This window comes from Peromyscus maniculatus, chromosome 11, assembly GCF_049852395.1.
Source record: "Peromyscus maniculatus bairdii isolate BWxNUB_F1_BW_parent chromosome 11, HU_Pman_BW_mat_3.1, whole genome shotgun sequence".
In the NCBI taxonomy this organism is placed as follows: domain Eukaryota; kingdom Metazoa; phylum Chordata; class Mammalia; order Rodentia; family Cricetidae; genus Peromyscus; species Peromyscus maniculatus.
Genome location: NC_134862.1, coordinates 60,803,061 through 60,825,628, shown reverse-complemented (window position 1 = coordinate 60,825,628; position 22,568 = coordinate 60,803,061). Strand labels below are relative to the sequence as shown.

Here is a 22,568-nt window from a genome sequence, read left to right as displayed (position 1 = left end):
TTAATATGCAGAAACCAGTTTCTGGGTTTTAGAGATAGATAAATATATAGAAATTATCATGTCATTGATCATCTATCCTTTATGTTGTCGTAATAAAAATAACCTGACAAACCCTTTGATAAGATTTTAAAACATAAAGGGAAAATCCCCAAATCACCTCCTCTTGATCAATACCCTGAGACAGAGAATTACTTACCAATAACGATGCCGCCAATGGCTCCGGCATTCTGGATGTTGCGTGCCTTTTCTGCAAACATGCACTGTCCTCTTTGTATCAAGGCAATCTTTCCCATCACTGCCTCAGGGTTAGTGAGCTCTGAACAACCATTGTAAGGTTTACTGCTTGCAACAAATCCTCTTGTCTGTCGGAAATAAAAGTAACCGAAATCATCTTTTATCTTCTTCAATTACAATCGAATCATTTCACTTTAGTATCAAGAGCTTTCTGGGATATCTCTCTCTCTCTCTCTCTCTCTCTCTCTCTCTTCTCTCTCTCTCTCTCTCTCTGTCTGTGTGTGTGTACATGCAGAAGCTAGAGATCAATCATCAATCTCATCTATCATTCATCAAGAGCCATTCACCTCATTTTTTGAGACTGGGTCTCTCACTAGAAATTGGGGACCACAAATTAGGCTAGGCTGGCCAGCCAGGGCTCCCTGAGGATGCCCCTGTCTCTGCCTCCTCAGGGCTGGGATTAGAAGGGCACACTGACACGCCTGGCTTCTCTGTGGCTGCTCAGGGCTGAACTCAGGTCCTCATCTGTGTACAGCAGTAAGCACTCGAATGATGGGGACATCCCGCCAGGCACCGTACACAAATTTAAGGACGCTTTCACTTCAGTGCAGGAGGCTGAATGCTAAAGTAACGTTTATTGTGGGGACTGAAGCCAGGGTGTCAGCTGAGTGTGTGTTTCTACCGTGGAAATGTACACTCAGACCCCAACTTCTAAACATAAAGCTACTTAATCAGAGACAAAGACATCAAATACTTACTACTTTAATTTCAGTAAGCTTACTGGAGTGCACATACCTCTTTATGTTTAGATAGGTCCAGCCCAAACTGAGCTGGTCCAGCGGTTAAGACTACCCTGCCAAAAAACGGGTGGGAGATAATTTGTACAGCTCGTGGAGGCAGCTGCTGCTCTTTCTGCTGCTGACTCGACAGTTCAATCATCTCCTGCATGAACCGCAGCCCATCTTCAGCATCAATGGAACTAGCAGCCTACAGAGAAACAGATTCGGTTTACTTGGCTTTCCTTCCTGCAAACTCCCCCATCTTTCTGACTCTCGAAATTACAGACGTCTGCATGGAATTTCTCCTTTTAGTTTAGGTCCCCACTAAATATTTTCCATCTAACTCGCTGCCCTCGATACCCTACTTTCAGGAATTGAATTTTCTGAAAAGCATTATCTGTAACTTTGATCAGTGTCTCTTTCCCACATATAAACACCTTTGATGGGGATCTGAAACTGTGCTGTATCAAATGCTCAAGTACCCTTGGCTGTTTACCTCTACTGGCTTCCCCTTTGAAGGAAAAGAAGCTTCTTGCCTGACCCCTGTATTTCCTCTTTTTGAAACTCCAAACTAGCAAGCAGATTCAGTGAGATTCGAACCATGTATTAAGAACTTATCCTGTCCCCACAGCGAGCTGAAGCACTGGGAGACAGTCTTTAAGTCTGTCTAGTAGAGAAAGACATGCAAACATTAACAATGTCAAAAAAAAGTCAGCACAAGGGAATAATTAGTTCTGCTTGTGTATAACTAAGAACTAAGTCTCAGCCAAGGAGAAATTGAAGATATCCATCATCAGAAAAAGTTGCCCAAAAAACAGGATTTGCTGTAGGGGTTGGAGGACAGAGAGACACCAGGAGTTCAATCGCACTCTGAAATTTCTAGCGCTAGAAAGAGCCCAGAGAACGATGGGAGTTTACTGAATGGAACACAGAGAAGAGATCTGAGGTAAGGATAGGAATGCACAGAGAAGAAAAATGCCATTCAATTCAGGGCAGATGGATGCTGAGATGTACAAATGCATAGCAGATATATTAAAGCTGGGTTTAGAATTTTTGGAATGAGTGCTATATACATATGTCCAAGAAGTCACCTGTTAAAGCTAGTGTCAGAGACAGAAGACCGTTGAAGAAGAAATAGAGAGAAAAGAATATCATCTAGAGTCAGACCACCCTACACTGAGTGGGAGTGCCAGGGAAGCAGAGCTACAGAGGAATCTACAAGGCGCAGAGCGAGAACTGAAAAGGAACCAGAAAGAAGGACATGTTTTAAGAAGAAGAAAATCAAGGGTTACAGAAAAGTTCAATTGTGTTCAAGATTAAGAGGCCGCTTGGTGGCCACTACTTCACGGGTAGTCTAAATAAAAACATCTGAGCCACGCTCACAATTCGGTACCATAAGGACATAGGGTACTCTTAAATGGAAGACAGAGATGGCAAGAAAATAGATAGAAATCTTCAAGGAAAAGTAAGGTTGTGGGAAAGCTGAATTTGAGAGGTAAGGTTGTCTGAGTGTGCATACAGCTTATAACTATTCAGAATATTACGTTGTTCAGAATCAATGTGCTAATAAAGTAAATAACTTAGAGGTTTCATGTTATAAAATCTTTAGATTAAAAACCAATAAAAAATTATCTAAAAGATATGTTATATTTTTCAGGTAAAAATATACTCAAAGCTTGATTTCTGTGACAAATGAAATACCTAGATTTAGTACTTATTGAAAACTAAAAGAGTGTGGAGTATTATCATATAAATAATAAAATTAACCACTAACTTGAATTAAAATAGTGGAAAGACAATAAACTGAGAGAAAAATTTAGATTGAAGTCCTATCTTTGACGGTATTAATATAAACAAGTTACCCAAATGATTACAGAGAGTTAGGAACTTTCCCAAGAGCTCCGTTACATCTACTCTAAAGTTTACACGGTCAAATGCCAGCATACTCTTGGCACTAAACAGCAAAGACAGCATCTAGCCCATCCAGCAATGTCTTACTTGGATTGCATGTTGGACCAGCTGGACTCGCCCATCTTTGAGGTGAATCAAACTCACCCCCATCTTCTTCAGGATTTCTAAATGTTCAGGGTTAGTGGCCATAAAATCTCTGGCTCTCAGAGGAGGTTTAGCTCCACTTCTGAAACTCTCCTCTCTGCAGAAAGGAACAAGAAACAAGGCTTACAACTAACTACACATTATAAGCAGTGAAATATAAAAAACAAATAAGAATAATCTTAGTAGATATTGGAAATGGCTAATTTTAGAAATGGTGAAGCTGGAGTAATGTATTTTCCTACGCATGACTCTGATTACTAACAAACTGAGTCACTGTGTGTGTGTGTGTGTATTACAAAAACTAGATCATGTATGCTGTCTTTCTCTAAAAACGTATTTTTCTCACTTTTTTTTCAGTTTTAATTTTTAAAAATTGTATGTGTATGGGTGTTTTGTCTGCTTGTATGTCTGTGCACCATGTTCATGCAGTACCCTTGGAAGCCAGAAGAGGGCATCAGATCCCCTGGGACTGGCATTACAGATGGTTGTGAACTGCCATTGGGTACAGGGAATAGAACCTGGGTCTCTGGAAGAGGAGCCAGTACTTTCAACGGCTGAGCCATCTCTCCAGCCCTCACGGTATTTAAAAGCAAAACAATACTTTCATCAGTGGATAATAATGCCTACTTCATTTTTTCAGCTCCCTTGTAGTCAATGGCCTTTCTAACAACTATATAGAAAAAAATGAGCTAATTCTGAAAACAATAAAGCACAAACAAAACCAAGCAAAAACTTTCCACTATGCAGAAACTATAGACATACAGAGGAAAGTATTTTCTTACACATATAAGACATAATGAAACAGTTGACTCTTTTATGCCTAAAAATGAGCTAGAGAAATTTAAAAACTGTTATATACTATCTGCTATTAAACAAAAATAGATAAAAGGTCACATAATTTTTATTCAATAAAAACTACATACCCTAGTATCTGGTTTAGGTGGAAGTCTTTCTGATATTGTTACAGCTCCTTAAGTGCTCTGTTATTTATTGTGAATTAACTTAGTATAATTAGTAAAATTATAGTAATAAATAGAAAATAACATGTCTTACACTCTGATGATGCCTCTTGGACAGCTCTTATCCACCACATTTTTCAAGGGTTCACGGATGCTCTGAGCATACAATGGATCATTAGGAAAAAGAATCTGAGTGTTTGGACAAGTCCAATCAAAATTACTATCATCCAGTTCTGTGTATTCCGAGGTCTGAAACATTAAAAAAAAAATTATATAACTAATAATAACAGTGCTACTTAATATTATGAGTAAAAAGGAAATGTTTATAAAACAAGAGTGATACTCTAAAAGAAAATGAGATACTATTACAAGCACTTTCCTCTCACCGTGCACATATTAAATGAATTCTAAGTATGGGTTACTTCCTACTTAGAAAAGGAAAGTGGATACACGGAAGTGGAAAGATGAGGAAGGCATGAATTGAAAACTCACTGTGTTCTTCTTGGAGATGCTGCGATTTGTGGTGGAGAGCCAGAGGGGCAACAGATGAGCTTCTGTTGTAAAGATGTAATCTTCTATGTCAAAAATAATGTCTTCTTTGTCAGCAAATAACAGGTAGAGATATTTAAACATCTCAGCCAAGAAGAACGAATCCATTCTAAATTAAAAAGTCACAAATAAACATTTAAAAATCTAATACAATTAAAAATATTAAAAATATTTTTAAAATGTTAAAAATATTAATATTAAAAATAATATTTAAAAAGCCAATACAATTCGAACAGCCAAACAACTACAGAGTGTTGTAGCATGAGTCTTAAAAGTTCTTATTAATAAGATCAAACCTGAGGCCAGTTATTGGGGTGAGCACTGGAAGGTCAGAGACGAGAACAAGCCACAGCCACCTCACCTTGCCAGTTTCTCAGCTGATCCTGTTTCCTCAGACTGGAGGTCTCTGAATCCTCATCCAGAATGGGTCTCAGCTGAATTGCTGCTCAAAAGCCTGAATGCTTAACCAGCCAAATGCTTAACCAGCCAAATGCCTCTAGTTCCTGGTCCTCACACCTTATATATCTTTCCTTTCTACCATCACTCCCTGGGATTAAAGGCTCACTTTCTGGGATTAAAGACGTGATGAGTCACCATGCCTTGGCTGTATCCTTGAACACATGGATTTCTGCCTCTGGAATGCTAGGATTAAAGGCGTGTGCTACCACTGCCTATCCTCTATGTTTAATATTGTGGCTGCTCTGTCTCTGACCCAGATAAGTTTATTAGGGTGCACAATATTTGGGGGATACAATACCACAATGTCTCACTCCTGCACTGTCAAAATAACCTGGACTCAAGTATAGCACAATGGCATAAAATACTGAGGAGCTGCCTGTCTCACAGGTACATTAATCTTATCAAAACCTCACACTAGGCTTTTAACAGGCTTTCTGCTATAGAGAATCAACAGCAAGGAGGCAGCTCAGATGAAGTTTGTTAATGAGTCCCAGAGAAGAGTCTTCAAGTCATGGTAACACATGCATAAGGCACATCACTTTGATGACATTTGCTACACAGGCATTAAAGTGATGGGGAAGGCTTTAAAATAAAAGAAATCATTTATAAAATGTTCCATGGAAATGAACACACAGCCACAGGACTGTAAACACAGTTCTGTAAATATTTATCTCCCAGACTGTAAGCATTCATCTATTTATCCACATGGTTGAGGAGAGAAATATAAGGGGAAGACTGCACATGCCTTTACCAATAGTTTAAATAAAACTACCTGTCAGACAAAGAGTACAGGGAGCAGCTGGAATCATAACATCAAATTTAAGTAAGCTGACTACCTCCCACAACAAAGCACCCTGGGTGTTGATGGTAATAAATGGCTGCAGTTTACTTAACACATTTGCGGTACCACGCTTCCAGCCTAGCCCAATTCCTGGCACATCAGAGATCCTCAACAGAGGTTCACCAAACTGAATGCAAGCTGAAAGGACATTACTAAAAATTGATGGGAGTGGGAAGGGATGGGCTTTGAAGACGAAGCTCCTCTGCTACAGAGGTCTCTGGCCATTGGGACATTACCTAAAGACTGTTTCCCGTTCTGCAAGAGGAACAAAATGGTCCGCTTATGTATGAGATTAAAACCACAGCTCTACTTTCCCTATATCTGAACACTGTGTGGGTGTTCATGGGCTACACAGATGTGCACTGCATGTGCACGTGGAGCTGATGTTGACCTCGGGTGCCTTCTATCAGTCTCCACCTAATTTCTTGAGACAGTCTTTCACTGCACCTGGAACTAGTCAATCTGTTACACCAGGTGCCCAGTCAGCTCTGGGCATCCGGCTTCTGCCCCTGCACCTCTGGGGTTACAGCCACATGTGGACATGCCAGGCTTCATTTTTTTTTTTTTTTTTTGAGACAGGGTTTCCTTGTGTAGCTTTGCGCCTTTCCTGGAACTCGCTTTGGAGACCAGGCTGCTGCCTGGCTTCTTAAGTGGGGGCTGGGAATCACACTCGAGTCCTCATGCTGTGCCGAAAGCACCTGACCCACTGAACCATCTCCTGCTATAACATTTGGAAACTCTGTGGCCCATGTTAGAAGTAATCTTGTTAGAAAAAACAAAACCTGTCCTGTTGGTCTACAATACACTTATAATTCATTTCCTGAATGCCACTTTGAGAACTGCAGACTGGTGGGTTGATTAGTGAGTAAGAACAGTAATACTGAGCAAATCTGTTTTATAAACATTTAGAAAATAAGGCATAGTTGGATCACTCATCTATAAGCTGTAGGTGATCTAGCTGTAGGTAAAGCCATAAATGCATACACACATGCAAATGTACAGGTATTGTTTCCGTGTCAGATATAACCTCCAAATTGTTCAGCGTTACCTTAAGCACATTAAGGCAGGGTCTTAAGAAGACTTTCAGTTTTTGGTCATTTGAATTATTCTTAGTAATCACATAGTATTAAGAAAATACAAATATTTTCCTCTTGAACACATATGTTTGTATGTGTGTTGCATGTGGATGCTTGTGACCTACAGGACCATGTCAGTAGATCTGTAGGGGAATATGCACCCCAAAACAGCCTGTCACTAAAAGTTTTCAAGTGCCATGTATGGGGCACTGGTCACAATCCCAATCCAAAATTCTCCCTCATAATTTGGATAGAAGAAATTATAGTTTTCTAAGTTGCAGAATACTGAAAATTGGTGGTTCAGCCAAAAAAATTCCTGAGATAATATTTAACCCCACAATTTTGTCCAGGCACAAAAATGAAAATTCCTTAGGATAAATATAAAGTTCTAAATTTATGCTTTAAAAATTAGTTTCTCTTCACAGACTTGGAAAGAAAAATACTCAACTTCATATGGAAAAACAAAAGACCCTGGATAGCTAAAAGAATCCAATATGATAAAGCAACCTTAGGAGGCATCACCATCCCTGACCTCAAACTCTACTATAGAGCTATAGTAGTAAAAACAGCTTGGTACTGGTATAAAAACCGACATGTGGACCAATGGAATCGAATTGAAGACCCTGACATTAATCCATGCACATATGAACACCTGGTTTTTAACAAAGAAGCCAAAACTATACAATGGAAAAAAGAAAGTATCTTCATACTTTCTGGCATAACTGGATCTCAATATGTAAAAGATTACAAATAGATCCATATCTGTCACCATGCACAAAACTCAAGTCCAAGTGGATCAAAGACCTGAACATAAATCCAGTTACACTAAACTTAATAGAAAAGAAAGTAGGAAGCACTCTTGAACACATTGGCACCGGAGACCATTTCCTAAATAAAACACCAACAGCACAGACCCTGAGCACAACAATTAATAAATGGGACCTCTCGAAACTGAGAAGCTTTTGCAGGGCAAAAGACACGGTCAATAAGACAAAAAGACAGCCAACAGAATGGGGAAAAGATCTTCACCAACCCCACATCTGACAGAAGATTGATCTCCACAGTATATAAAGAACTCAAGAAACTAGACATCAAAATACTGAACAGTCCAATTAAAAAATGGGCTAAAGAGCTAAACAGAGAATTCACAAAACAAGAATCACAAATGGCGGAAAGACATTTAAAGAAATGCTCAACATCCTTAATCATCAGAGAAATGCAAATCAAAACGACTCTGAGATACCACCTTATACCTGTCAGAATGGCTACGATCAAAAACACCAATGACAGTCAATGTTGGAGAGGATGTGGAGCAAAGGGAACACTTCTCCACTGTTGGTGGGAATGCAAGCTTGTACAACCACTGTGGAAATCAGTATGGCAGTTTCTCAGAAAATTAGGAATCGAACTACCTCAAGATCCAGTCATCCCACTCTTGGGCATATACCCAAGGAATGCTGATTCATACCATAAAGATACATGCTCAGCTATGTTCATAGCAGCACTATTTGTCATAGCCAGAACTTGGAAACAACCTAGATGCCCGTCAATGGAAGAATGGATGAAGAAAATGTGGTACATATACACAATGGAGTACTACTCAGCAGAGAAAAACAATGAAAGCATGAAATTTGCAGGCAAATGATGGAACTAGAAAAAATCATCCTGAGTGAGGTAACCCAAACCCAGAAAGACAAACATGGTATGTACTCACTCATAAGTGGATTCTAGATATAAAATAAAGAACAATCAGACTACAACCCACAGAACCATGGAGGCTATATATATAGCATGGAGGTCCCTAGGACGACTGTGGCTTATAATAAATTTCAGTTTTACTCAATTACTGAGCAAGCCTCAATGAAACATCTCACTATTAAGATAAGAATACATACTGTATCAAGCTGATAATAGAAAAATAAATTAATTTTAAACAATAAAAAAAAAGAAAAGAAAAATTTGAAATATTAAACAAACAAACATTTTACTAAAGTAAAAAAAAAAAAAAGGGAGAACTAGGGACTCATCATTCCTCTCCACAGTCTATTCTTTCCCTTGTTTTCTATATTTTAAATTTTTTGTTGGTGGATTCTGCTGGAGTTTATAGGTGGATTCTGCTGGAGGATCCAATGCAGATAAGCACTGGAGGGCTCCTGTTGCAAATCACCCTCTGGAGCGATGGAAGGATCTTTCTACTAGCACGTGGAGGAGACCTGATCTAGTGTTGGTGTGGCCCCGGGGTTCTGTTTATGTCTTTCCTCAGGACAATGAAGTTCCTCTTTGGATTCCTGAGCACTGAACGTGCCCTGTGACTGCTGCTGAAGCCCAACATGACAGAGACCTAATGGGTCTTCATGAAAAAATCTACCCTTCTGATGCCAATGGAGAATGAGAGCCCAATATGGCCAGCTTTGGTAAGCATTAATGTAAGCCTAGGAACTGTAGCCATGAGACTGGATTCTCCAGAAGAGCTGCCAGCTAAAGTCGTGCTGGGATCAAGAAAAATGGGCTTTGGCGGTTTGTGTTACTGGAGTTGTATCCATGCCAGTGGATGTCCACACACTCGAGAAGAGAATTTGACATTGCTGCTGCCACTGTTGCTGTTATAGCAATGGCGGCCACCGCTGCTACTGTTTCTGGGATTACCATTTCATAATTGCTTACTACAGCTAGCACAGTGGAGACAAAAGTAGCTACCACAGTTAGTTAATCTTCCATCTTATTGGGCATGATAAATTTAATTCAGTAGTTATATACATCTCGATTGGCTTTGAAAATTATAAATTTATAAACTCAAGTTCCAGTTGCTTTTGGGATACTATCTTACAAGGACTCCAACATACAGTACGGCTCGTTAAGGAAGGGAATGGCTCAGTTGCCTTTAGCCTACTGGCTATGGGTGAGATAGGACCTCTGTTGGTCTTTTCTGTGTTGAACACACAGATTGCAAGCCCAGTGCCACTTTGAGATCTTTGGCAGCAGTTAACTCTGCAGCTCACACACAATTGAGCCTGTATGATAATGAGTATTCAGAGACGGGCAATGCCTGGGGAGGCACTCACCAACCTAAGACAGAGCATCTGTGTGGCCTGGGCAGGCGTCTCCATGACAGGTAAGGTGACCTGCTGACATCCCATGCAACCCAAGCCAGAAGCTCATTTTTTAATAAAAGGGGGACCTGTAGGTCCCTGGCCCCTGTTTTGGGTAACTGTTGCCTTGCTTGTGGACCTTGACCTTGATATCCTCCCTATGCTAATTCCCTGCCGGGTTCCACCATCCTGAATGCTTAAGGGAAGTTCCTTGTCTGTGTATCCTAAATAATGGGTGTTAACAGCTTAGATGCAAGATTGTAAAACATCAGTAGCGAACTTCTGCCCTCCGGGGTTCTCCCATTGTGCAGTAAGCCTGTATTTAAGACTTCCTCCCTCCTTCAATAAATGACATTCGGCATTTAAATATATATATAAGAATGAATACTGTGAATGTAACCTATGAGTACGACAAATGTGATTAATATCATGAGTGTAATTAATGAATATCATGAGTGTAATTTAAAAAATAAAAATTAAAAAAAGAAATATTACAAAAGAATACATAAAAGAAAAAACAAGGAAAGAAAAATACAAAAACATAAAAATAAAAATAATGCCTAAGGAAAGAATCCAAGAAAATATAAAGGAATTCCAAACCCAGTTTAAGGTTTTAGTGGGACCATAACATGGAGAAAACTCAGAAGCCAAGGAAGAAATGAAAAAGACAAGGTGAATCTTTTTCATAGAGTGTTATCTAATTAGTAATATGCATAAATGAGAAATTTCTGTTACAGGAAGAAAATACAGCGACTGAGACAGGCAACTAGGAATGGAAGTTCCCAGGTGCTCCTACCGTCTGTCTAAGATAGAGTTCTAGATATGCAACAAGATGAATATATGGGAGTTTTGTTACAAAAAGAAAAAAAAATTAGCTTCTCAAGATGAAGACAGAGAATATTTTTATTAGCAGCCTGCAGTTAAGTATCTGAGACTAGTGGGATCAGTCACAAATTCAATGTGAGTTGAACATAACAGAGCTAAAAACAAACAAACCTTAAGGCAGTCAGTAATACAGCACAATGAAGACTAGAGTTGGGGCCAAATGCACGTGAGAGGTAAAATGCTCCATGTGACAGACACACTAAGTTAATGAAACAGTGTTCTTCAGTCGGCTAGAAGGTACACACACATCAGCTCCTTGCCCCCATCAGCAACACCCTGCCTGACTCCAGATGACTCCAGTGCTATTGTGCTGGGCACATCTTGAGCATAACTAGTGCTGTGTGTGTGTGTGTGTGTGTGTGTGTGTGTGTGTGTGTGTGTGTGTGTGTGTGTGTTTCACAGCTGAGGATGAAATTCAGTACTTAACACAAGCTAGGCTAGGTGTTCTACCACCAAACTACATCCCAATCCACAGAATTGAAGAGACAGTCCATACACTGAAATACAGTCAGAAAGGAGCAAAGGCCGTGGGAAGAAGCCCAGCAACAATGCCATGAAAGAAGGACCTGGGAGCGAGGGAGAAAAGAAGGCAGAAAATGCTGCAGAAAATGCTGAAGGATGAAACCTTTGAACAGACTCATTCACCGACACCTCTAATTCCTCAACGCGTCCCTTTTGTACTCTAGCACCCATCATGTCTGCTCATTTCTTTACACAGCTACCTGCTCACCGACTGCAAAGCATGCGAGGGCCAGGAGTGGGTCTCATCTATCAACCCTAACACTAGGGCAGCGCCTGGCATAAAGTAGGTGCTTTAACTACTGTTCACTGAATAAACTGCAGCTATATCATGGTTCTCTATGCCAATGTCCTGATTAGGATTCTCAACTAGCCTCATCAGATGCCTTTGAACAAGTTCTCTAATTACTTCTCCTTGGGTTCTTCATCTCTAAAATGAGGATTAGGATGGAATTATACTACCATAATATAGGAGTTGATGGATCAAACGAGGTAAACCATATAAAGTGCTCAGAGGAGCACCTGCAGAGCAGAAGTGTGAGACAGTCTTTGCTTTCCTTTTCTGCTGTCATCTGTATGTCCATTTCCAAAAGCCTAGCTTTTCCTCATCAGCTACAGTCCGGGGAGGGGTCCCAGGCCTAAGGAACTCTCTGAAACACTGAGAGAAGGACTAAGGGCCAGTCTTGTGAGGTTATGAGTACTGTGTTCCTCATGTCTTCAGTGCTTTTGCCTAAAACCATTTTTCCCTTCTCTTATTCATCTGTCAGGACTCAGGATTCTCCAGAAACATTTCAGTGAAGATCGCACACCAGCTTGCATGGTTGCAGCACATTTGAAAAGTCTGTTTATATATGCTGTCTTCACTAATTCAGTAGCTCAAAGGACATGACTTTACGTCTAATCTTTAAAACTAGTATAATGTCGGCGCATAACAAACTCGTGAATATTTACAAAATGGATGTTTGCTGGCCAAGTGCAAAAACAAGCTTTAGTGGTCATTCAGAAATATGAAGACTACATAAGTGATCTTTGGATAGCAGAAACGTTAGTGATGACCACCCTGATCAATGTGTGTGTCCTTTATCACGTGAGTACTTCATGGTACCCACATCTATCTAGTATCCAGTGAAAGAGAAACCACCACTGGTCTCCCTGCTAGGGACAGAATCAGCGCACACACTGATTATGATAACGTTGTTGAAGAATTATTGACTGAATACAAACTATAATCCAGCTCTTTCATTATTTTGATAACTTCTCTTACATGTTTAAAAGACCATTACAGCACAGGAGACAATGTTCCTAATGTCCCTAATAACAGGTTCTGATATATAATATTACATATCTACTTAAAAATCACTGGAGTACCTACTACACACCAAGCATCATGACAACGACAACACAAATAAATACACACACACACACACATTTTTCAAACAATTCAAAAGCAGTGGATCCGAGAGTGTTTACAAACAAGCGCAGTGAACTAAGGACTGCACCCTCCAACACGCTACAGTTTCTCTGAAGCCTCCCAAGCGGCTGTACCTTGTGCTGTGTGGAGGCTGAGGAAAGGGAGCAGTGCTTGTTTACCTGTCCTCATGGCTCCCAGTGCGAACATCTTTCATGGCAGCAAATCCACAAGGCACTCGAGCATACTTGTTCAAATTCTCAATAAGTGTTTTTCCTACTTCAAGGTAGTAAGGGTCTCCTGTAGCCTATTAAAAGGAGAATATAGACATAACACATGCTGCCACACACCCATTCACTTCTCCAGGAATCCCTGAGTGCCGACCAGGTGCCAGGCCTTGTGCTGGGCACAGGAATACATGCTACCCAGGACATAAATTTGAAAATACACTACGGCTTTGATCACAGAATTCCTTAAACAATTGAAACCATAGACCTCAGCCTTTAAGTTACATTTCTGAGTGCTCAAAGAGCTCCCCGACTGAAGGGAGGCGGCTGCTTTAGGACGCGGATCCATAAACAAAGCCTCCCTTTAGAGAAATCGTCACAGAAGTGGTTGTTTTGGTCTGGTTTTTTGTTCGTCACCCTCTTCCTTACAGCAGAGGTGTTCACAGTGTTCAGGAGGGACCTTACTTATAGCACAGACAGGATCTCAATTTCCCGTGTCTGCTGCTTGGAGCTGCAGCCTCTATCTAGATCTTCAGAAGCACTTTTGAAAAGGCATCAGCTTATAGCAAGTCTTTCATCTTTCTATAATTTCATGGGCTAAATAAGTACAAATAATGATATATCCAACCATCATAACAGTAAATACTAATGTTTATTACAAAAAAGCAAGAGAGCTAACACAAAGTAGGGGAAAGCCAAGAATGGTAAGTTGTCTTACTTTATATAAGAAGTAGGTACTTTCTGCAAACTCTGGCCTTAGAGGGTGCTGAGCCCAATGGACCCTGAAATCTGTAGTAAATGCCTGTAGAGAACAACATATAAGAAAGCAACAAAATGTGACTGAGAATTACACAAGCAGTTCTAGAATATAAAGCAATATATATAAGAGGTAAAATAATTAACATGAGTCATGGTAAATTTTCATTCACAATATACTGACTATTGTTGCTAAAATACTAACTCATTTTTAGGAAGACTGTTTAACCAAGCTTATGAATTATTGTTATTGTGTGTCCATGTTCATGTGTGTATGTGTTCACATATGTACGTGTGGAGGTCAACCCCGAGTGTTGTTCCTTGGTGCTGTCCACTTTGCCTTTTGAGACAGAGGGTCTCGCTGGCCTGGGGCCTGCTGAGTAAATTAGGGTGCCTGGCCAGGGAGTCTGTCTCCCCAGCTCTGGGATTACAGGGGTATACTAATATGGGGTCTAGGGACTGAACTCGGCCTCAGAGCTGCATAGGCAGCACTTTGCCAAATGAACCAGCTCCCCAGCTCTACATTACCCTTTAAATCACCAACTGGACCAACAATAAAGCCAGAAAAAAACCAGTAATGGCACTAAGTGATGCCAATAAACTCATCCTATAGTGTCTGATAACTGAGTTCTCTGTTTCTTTCCTTTTCTCTCTGAATTAGTATCTCTCGGGTGTTCTCATTTCCTCTTCACTTCTTTAATTGACAATACTGTGTTTATGGACAGTCTACTGTTTTCATGTACCTACGCACAGTGAAATGTTAAATCAAGTCAATATATATTTTATCTAACACCATTTTTTGAGGATATTTAAAATTTACTCTCTTCTATTTATTTCCTATTCTATTTTCATCTATGCATTTTTCTACTCTATGTATTTTCAAGTATGTATATTTTATTGTAGCCTGTTTACTTTTATAATAATGTCAAATCCTCAGTAAAATAAATCAAGGAATTACTTAAAATTAAAATTTGTCTATTTAAAATTTAATCAATAACAGCCAAGAATATTCTTCTTAAATTTTGTATTTGAAGTGAATGGGTGTTTTGCCTATGTGTACGTCTGTGTTGAATCCCCTGGCACTAGAGTTAAAGATGGCTGTGAATGGTCATGTGGTGCTGGGAATGAAACCTAGGTCCTCTGGAAAAGCAGCCAGTGTATTAAGCATTGAGCCATCTCTTCAGTTCCAACAGGTTTTTTTCTTTAAAAAAAAAAGAAAAGAAAAGAAAAAAAAAACTTCATTTGTGATCAGTGTATCTAGTTAAAACCTCATGTGACTCAACATGAACATAAGTTGTTTATAATGTACAGCCTTGCACTTGAAAGTTAATAAAACTACACTTTGCAGAGCTAACGCCTTAGGAAACACCTGTGTTAACGAAAAGCTTAGGTACTGCACCGAGAACAGAAAGAAGAAAGCGATGAACATGTTACAAAATTTGTAAAGGTGTATTAAAGCATGCTATCAGTATCTTTTCAAGTCAGTGTAGCAAAGACATCTATTATGAATGTAATATTGTTTTAAAAGAAAAGTAATTTTCAGTCAGTATGAAGACATTCTCAAAATTTTTAGGATGAGTGTATGATAACCAAAATTATATCTAATGTACATAACTTTCATCAAATAAGCTTCCGATTATAAATGATAACAAGATCTCCCTAGATGGTGTGCATCGTAAGTTAAAATGAGGGCCAGCAGGATGGCTCAGCATGTCAGGAGGCTTGCCATGCAGGCTGACCACCTGAGTTCAATCCCTGGAACTCACATAAAAGGAGAAAAGAGACCACACAAATGTAGTCCTCTGATCTCCACATGGGCACTGTGGTATACACACACTCCCCCGCCACCTGCTGTGCGCACACACATTCGCACACAATCGCAAGAAAGTCACAGCTGTTCTGAAAGTCAGAATGAGACAGATTAGGGCTGGGAACACAGGTCAGTAGCAGAGCACTTCCTGGCCTACACAAGGGCCTCCATTTGTTCCCCAGGGATGCACAACTGTCTAAAAGAAGCCAAACCACAAGGGGTGGTGGTGACGAATACTACAATGGCCGGAGTTGAAACAGGCTGAGAAACAGTAAGCTTGGACTTTTATAGCAGTATCATCGTTATCCTAAACTAGACCTCTCAATACAAAAAGAAAAGCAAGAAGATACAATATATATAATAAAAAATCAATCTAAAGGAGTAGCCACATCTAAGGACAACACTTTCTATCTTTAAATTAGAAATTATATACATATATATATATGATATAGCTAGATATATAAAAAATATGTGTGTGTAAAGGAGAATTTCAAATATTATTTGCTTACCTCTGGTAGAAAATTGTGTTTTTTAATCACCTGGTATAACATTTCATGAGTTTCAATAGCAGGTCTAATATCACCCTTTAAAACCTAGATGTCAACAACAAAATCACTTAGTAAAGCATGAGCCAATTTCATCTATAACCATCACATTACAAGTTAGTACAACCTTGAAATGATAACTATCATTTGATTTTAGAGATCACAAATACACTTAATTAAAACAATTTTATCCTATTATTAAGAAAATGGGTTTACCTGCAAACCTGGAAAAAAGGCGAGCAAAGAATCCATCCAGGTCCGAGCATTCAGCATGGGTTTGTGGATATGCACATCAAGTAGGAGAGGTGGCTGGCTGATATACCTCATTATGGCGTCGTAATGCTGAAAGATGATAGCAAAATGTTCATGGAAGTAGATGCAAAAAAAAAAATACTATATGGCACAGTAAAGAAAATAAATCTGAATATATACAGATATGTAAATTCCCTATATGTCAATTGATTATGTAAATATTTAGATGGAAAGAAATTATATATACTGCTATAGATTTTCTCAGTCAGATGCAGAAGTATGAGTTTAGTTCAGTGGAAGAACATTTGTCTAGAATGCCCAAGGTTTCAAACCTAGGGCATGTGCACATACCATACATGGGTGCTTACACACACACACACACACAGAGAGAGAGAGAGAGAGAGAGAGAGAGAGAGAGAGAGAGAGATATCGACCACAAAATTCATACAAATATCTAAGATGCTGAACGAATTTAAAGGAAGCGACTAGGTGCAGCGGCATGTGCCCACAATGCCAGCACTGAGGCTGAGGTAGGAGGAAAGAGTTCAAAGGTGTCCTAGCTACATACAAGATCCTCTATCTTTAGAAGGCCAAATATTAGAGACAACAATTAATAAGAGACCTTCTGCAGCCAGGCAGATCCCTCATTCAGTAAAGTGCTTGTTGCAAGGAATGAGAGCCTGAGTTCGGATCCCCAGGCCCACAGACAAGCCAGGTGCAACAGCACTCTTCTCCAATCCCAGTGCTCAGGAGGTAGAGACAGAAGACCCCCCACCCCGGGGCTTGCCGGCCTGGCAGTCTAGCCAAACGGGGGGGCTCTAGGTCTGGTGAAGAGAGTCCATCTCAATAAAGTAAGGCATACAGCAACTGAAGACAACATTCAACATCAGCTTCTGGCCTCCACACACATGCACACACACGTGTGCACATACGAACACATACACATAGTAAAAGCGGGGGTAGGGTCTTCTGAGAAACAGATCTGAGCACCTCTATCATTAGGCTAGGATGGTTAGGATGCCTGTGTGGCCCAGTGATGCTCTCTGGTCCCCTCAGAACAAAACTACAGCTTCCATCTTACAGAGTTTAGGGTTTTGTTTTGTTTTGTTTTGTTTTCTTTTATCTAGGGAATGTGGTCCCTTCTCGGCTAACACAATATTCTGGAACTCATAACTATCCAAACAAATGCACACAATCATCATTACCACTCTCATGGGCTGCTAGCTCTGCTTTTTCTGTCCTTGGAATCTCCCTTTTCCTTCATTTACCTGCTTTTCTTACGTATGTCTGAGCTTTGAAAAGAGGACAAGTTGTATTAATTAATTAATGACCCAACGAAGAGTTACCTGTCCTAACTCATCTCTAAAAAGGAGAAAATCTTACTGTCAGCAAATATATAGACAGTCTTCTTTTTAGAATTCAAAAATTTACTAGGACTTAAAATCTTTTATTTACTTTTACTTTATGTGCATGTGAGTACCTATAAGCATATTTGTGTATCACACGCCCATCTGGTGCCTAGAAAGGCCAGAAGACATCGGATCCCCTGGAACTGGAGTTAGGGGGGTTGTGAGCTGCCATGTGGGTGCTGGGAACTGAACCCAGGTCCTCTGCAAAAGCAGCCAGTGCTCTTAACCACTAAGACATCTCTCCAGCCCCAATTTAACAGGACTTGAAATAAGCTGTTTTGCTGGCTCATCTGGCATTTAATCGCTATTACTGACAATCTGTCATCTGTTTAGCTATGTTCTAATCACTCTGTACATAAAAACTCCTGCAGTCTCCCCACACACCTGGGAATAAAAGCACTTGTATTCCCATTTTGTAGATGAGAAAAAGGCAACCAGAGATGCTCACCCATCCCAAAGTGACACAACCGGTATGCTGTCCGAATGGATGTAAACTAAGGTCTCTTTCCTACTTTTAACTACAGTATCAAAACATATCAATATGTAATGTGGGTGAACTGATGGGTGGGCAAAAAACAAAAACAAAAACAAACCCCAAAAAGGTAAATTGCTGAATAGAATACAGTGACAGCTAATGAGTTTACTACATTAATCTTAGCTTGCTTCAAATCACAAAAGCAACCCAAGGATGAGGCCGACCATCTCCTTTCCCAAAGCTTCTATCTGTGGTTCTTGTGGTCCAGTCGTAGGACACCCACCTTGGAAATGAATACACACTACCCAAACCTGCTTGTCTGGTATGATCAAAGACGAGGTCAAACTTCCAACCTTTCAAATAGAATTGGAACCCCAAAGTGAAAGCTAGTTCTATCTCATTCCAGTAATTGTCTTCTGTGTCCAAAACAAGAATAGGTAAAACCCAAATGTACCCGCATCATACACTGCCAGATTCACCAATTTCCTGATAAAAGATGAAAAGGAAACTTTTTTGGAGTGTACTTCACTTACCTATTGCCCCGTCCAACATCAGAGTGTTGATAAAACACTACGACACATTTAAAGACAGACTTTTAAGAACGTCATTTAGGTTGTTAAGTTTTCACCAATCTTGGACTCAAATGAAATTAGCTACCCAATTAATAGAAAAATAAATCAACTTACTGTATTAAATCTTTCCAGAAAACTGTCATCTCCAAGCAAGACATAGGCTTTCAACAGATATTCATAATATGAATCAATCCCTGCTCCAACTCCACTATCTAGAGGAAACACATATAAATGTGGTCCTTTATTAAACATGTCTGAAAGTTAATATGGTACAAATGAGGACACCAGTAAAGCAGAGTGTAAGTTACATTGTCAACATGAAACCTGAACATAAAAACTGTACACCTATAGAAATATAACCCTGTCTGCTATACAGATAACGGCTAGTTCCCTTGCTGCAAATAGTTTGTTTTTAAAAGTTACTATATAAAACTGGTTATAATTTTTTCTTATTTAGAAAAATTATATCAGCATGTCTAAGCTATATGGAGAACAAGTTAACAGTGATTTAGCCAACACAAATTGAAAATCTCTAAACAAAAATAAAAAATAGAAATCAAGTTTTAGCAATTAAAAGCAACCATTTTAAATTTAAAAGACCCAAAAACTGCTGAAAGGAAAAAAGAAAACTTATACCTAAAATTGTAACAACATTTTTCTAAGCTTTTCTTTGTCTTTGACATTTATAATCTTTCAGAAAGAAAAAGAACAGATCACATATTAGGACACAGAAATAAAAACAATGTCACATTTTTAACAGGATGTTTGGAAACAAAGAGTTGTCTTTAAAAATTTGATGGAAAGTAATTTAAAGCACGAATCATGCACAGCTACGCCATCACTCCAATACTGAGACAATGAACTATTAGGGAAAGACAGCTTCGGTACCCAGGGAAAACTCCTGCAAATAGTTTGGAATGAACCATATCATCTCTGTTATCTGCACAACACTGGTTTCAAGACTCCTAGAGATGCCAGAATCCAAAGATGCCCAAGTACCACTTTAATGGTGTAAACTAGCACAGCCTCATGTGCTTTAAGCCATCTCCAAATTCATTTTAATACAGAGCACAATGTACAAGCTATATATGTGCTTATTATAGTGTATTGTTTAGAGACAATAAGTCTATATATGTTTAGAATGAATGCAACCCCCACCCCACCCCAAACCTTCTCCATGCGCAGGTGATTGAGGAAGCAGAACCCATACATACAGAGACTAGTTAATTAAGAGACAATCTATATAAGTGATATGCAAAGTACAAGCAAGCAAATTCCTCAATGAAGTTTGCTGTTACTGAAACAGTGAGAGAGGGAGCAAAAGAGAGGAGAGGTGGGGAAGGAGAACAAGACCGAGACTCAAACAGTCAGACAGAAATACTGATGCAGTAATTTAACAGAAAAGGGTCGGAGAGGAGCAAACAAAGGGATGAGAGAGCACACTGAGTTTGTTTTTAGAGACATAGGTATCAATCAAAAACAAAAGGATGAAAAAAACCAGAAAAGATGCAACACACTGAAATAACATAAATAGTATAAACTACATGCATAAAACTATCCACAGATTAAAATATGAAAACCAATCCAATCCATCTAGGTATGTGCAGATATAAGCACCTGCAGGAAGCGAGAGTAGGGGGATGGGGGAGGTGTATCTGCAAGCCCCGTGAGATAAGTGCAGACAGCGGACTGGACTGAGAGAGAGGGTCACTACCCAGTGTGACCGAGGGCTCAGTGCACCTGCCATACCCAATACAATATATATAAAGCAAAAATGAATGATAGAAAAGCATTGCTAGAAACCATCTACTTTAATTCTTGACAGGTCAAGCAAACAGAAAATTAGTAGGGTCTCTACATTATTGATAATTGAGTAGAAATGTAAATTAGCCCAACCACTATGAAACTCAGTATGGATTTAAAAATTTTAAAGATTCCATTCTTCTGACCAGAAGAAAATATCTTTCCCTTAATAGGACCCCAATACCACCGTTAACATTCTCCTCTCTAAAGAGGTAACCCTAAAATCATTTAGTAGACAACTGAAATTGGGGAGCCCATTTCCACCATGAAAACTCAGAGATCCAGTTCCAAAGCTGTTCACAGAAGGGATGAGTGTCTGGACTGGAGTTCCAGCCCACCTTGTATACAGTCTACAGATAGAGCTCCCTTCTGACACTTCCCAGCCAGAAATACAAGGGTGTAACTGGAAATGCTGCCTTGGGTTGGTTTCCTGTCCTGAGCTGCCTGGGCACAGTCTGCTCCCTTAACAGTTAATCCAGTTGGATTGGTCATTCACCCAGGGAAGGCACTATCCCTTAGGAAGGCTAATTTGCCTTAAGTCATGCTAAAGAGATGGGAGGGATAATTATCCCTCTAATGAGATATTGTGCCCTTCCCAGAATTCCTGCCTTCTGTACAGCGCCACAGCCTTGGAGCTGTGTGAGTGTGTCTGCTTTTCTGAGTTCCTTTTCTTCTGTCTCTTTTAAGCATGCTTTCCCTAACACTTTGGACTTCATTCTGTCTCCAAAGCTCCCCTCCCCGCCATGTAGCTGACCTCCATGCTGGCTTAACTTAAATGGCACAGCTTTTTCTCATTCCCTTTCTCATTCAAAAATCTTCCTCCTCCAGGCAGGTGCTCAGATTTATAGCTCGCCTGTCCTGGGGTGTGGTGATATTTTCTTTGTGCTCTAACAAATAAAACTTGCCTGAAGATCAGAGGGCAAAGCCAGTCACTAGTTAACCATAGAGGCCAGGCAGTGGTGGCACACACCTTTAATCCCAGCACTTGAGATCTCATGCCTTTGCTCCCAGTACTTAGGAGGCACACTCTTTTAATCCCTGCACTAGAGAGGTTGAGACAGGAAGTGTTATGGCTAGGTGGAGAAAAGGAATATAAGGCGAGAGGAGACAGGGGAGCTCCTCTCCCTTCCAGGTTGAGGATCTGGTAGAGGTAAGAACTCTAGGGGCTGGCTGCTCTGCTTCTCCGATCTTTCAGCTTTCACCCTAATATCTGACTATGGGTTTTTATTATTAAGACCAATTAGGGTTTGTGCAATACGGGGTTTTTCTTTTAAAAACTCTAATTAAATTGTCCACAAGTAAAAGAAAGAAAGAGAAAGGGGGGGAAGAAAGGAAGGAGACAGAGAGAAAAGAAAGAAAGAAGGAAGGAAGGAGAGATAGAGGAAGAAAGCAAGCCTTAAAATTACATTTATTTTAGCTGTCAGATTAATAATTATATTTGTATTTATTTAAATGCAGGTAATTACTTTTTTTGTACACAAACAAGATAAGCCTGGGTATATCAACCACTCAGGGCAGGTCTCAGATGTTCAGGAGTAGCTGATCAACAAATAATGGACTACACAGCTTTTGTGTACTCTGATCTGGCCACAGTTTTCCTTCTTTCTTTCTTTTTGAGTGCTGTTGTATTTTGTTTTCTAGCTTTTGTTCTAGTCTTGGACTTTTGCTTTTTGAGAAAGAACTTAAAGTTGGGTGGGTAGGAAGAAGAGAGGAGCTGGAAGAACTTGGGGGAGGGGAAGAGTATGATTAAAATATATTAAAATTTAAAAATTGTTTCTAATATTAAAAAAGAAAACACATCTAGACAAAAAAAATGATCATTCAAGCCCAACAGTGCAAAGATACACATTACAAATGTATAACACA

The 22,568-nt window shown here is 39.6% G+C and overlaps 1 protein-coding gene across 2 annotated transcripts in view; it reads right to left on the bottom strand.

Annotated features, from left to right (window-relative positions):
• Positions 1 to 22,568, bottom strand: part of Edem3 (ER degradation enhancing alpha-mannosidase like protein 3) — a 69,435-nt gene that overhangs the window by 13,317 nt on the left and 33,550 nt on the right. Inside the window, exons 9-18 of one of the 2 annotated variants that reach the window (XM_006979934.4) lie at positions 19,014 to 19,111; positions 16,408 to 16,533; positions 16,156 to 16,239; positions 13,799 to 13,882; positions 13,036 to 13,160; positions 4,520 to 4,685; positions 4,122 to 4,276; positions 3,012 to 3,165; positions 1,030 to 1,221; positions 197 to 362 (exon numbers count right to left, since the gene is read on the bottom strand). In XM_006979934.4, coding sequence (XP_006979996.1) covers positions 197 to 362; positions 1,030 to 1,221; positions 3,012 to 3,165; positions 4,122 to 4,276; positions 4,520 to 4,685; positions 13,036 to 13,160; positions 13,799 to 13,882; positions 16,156 to 16,239; positions 16,408 to 16,533; positions 19,014 to 19,111 — 1,350 coding nt within the window. The remainder of the gene's footprint in view (positions 1 to 196; positions 363 to 1,029; positions 1,222 to 3,011; positions 3,166 to 4,121; positions 4,277 to 4,519; positions 4,686 to 13,035; positions 13,161 to 13,798; positions 13,883 to 16,155; positions 16,240 to 16,407; positions 16,534 to 19,013; positions 19,112 to 22,568) is intronic. The other variant, XM_006979935.4, reaches the window with a different exon arrangement.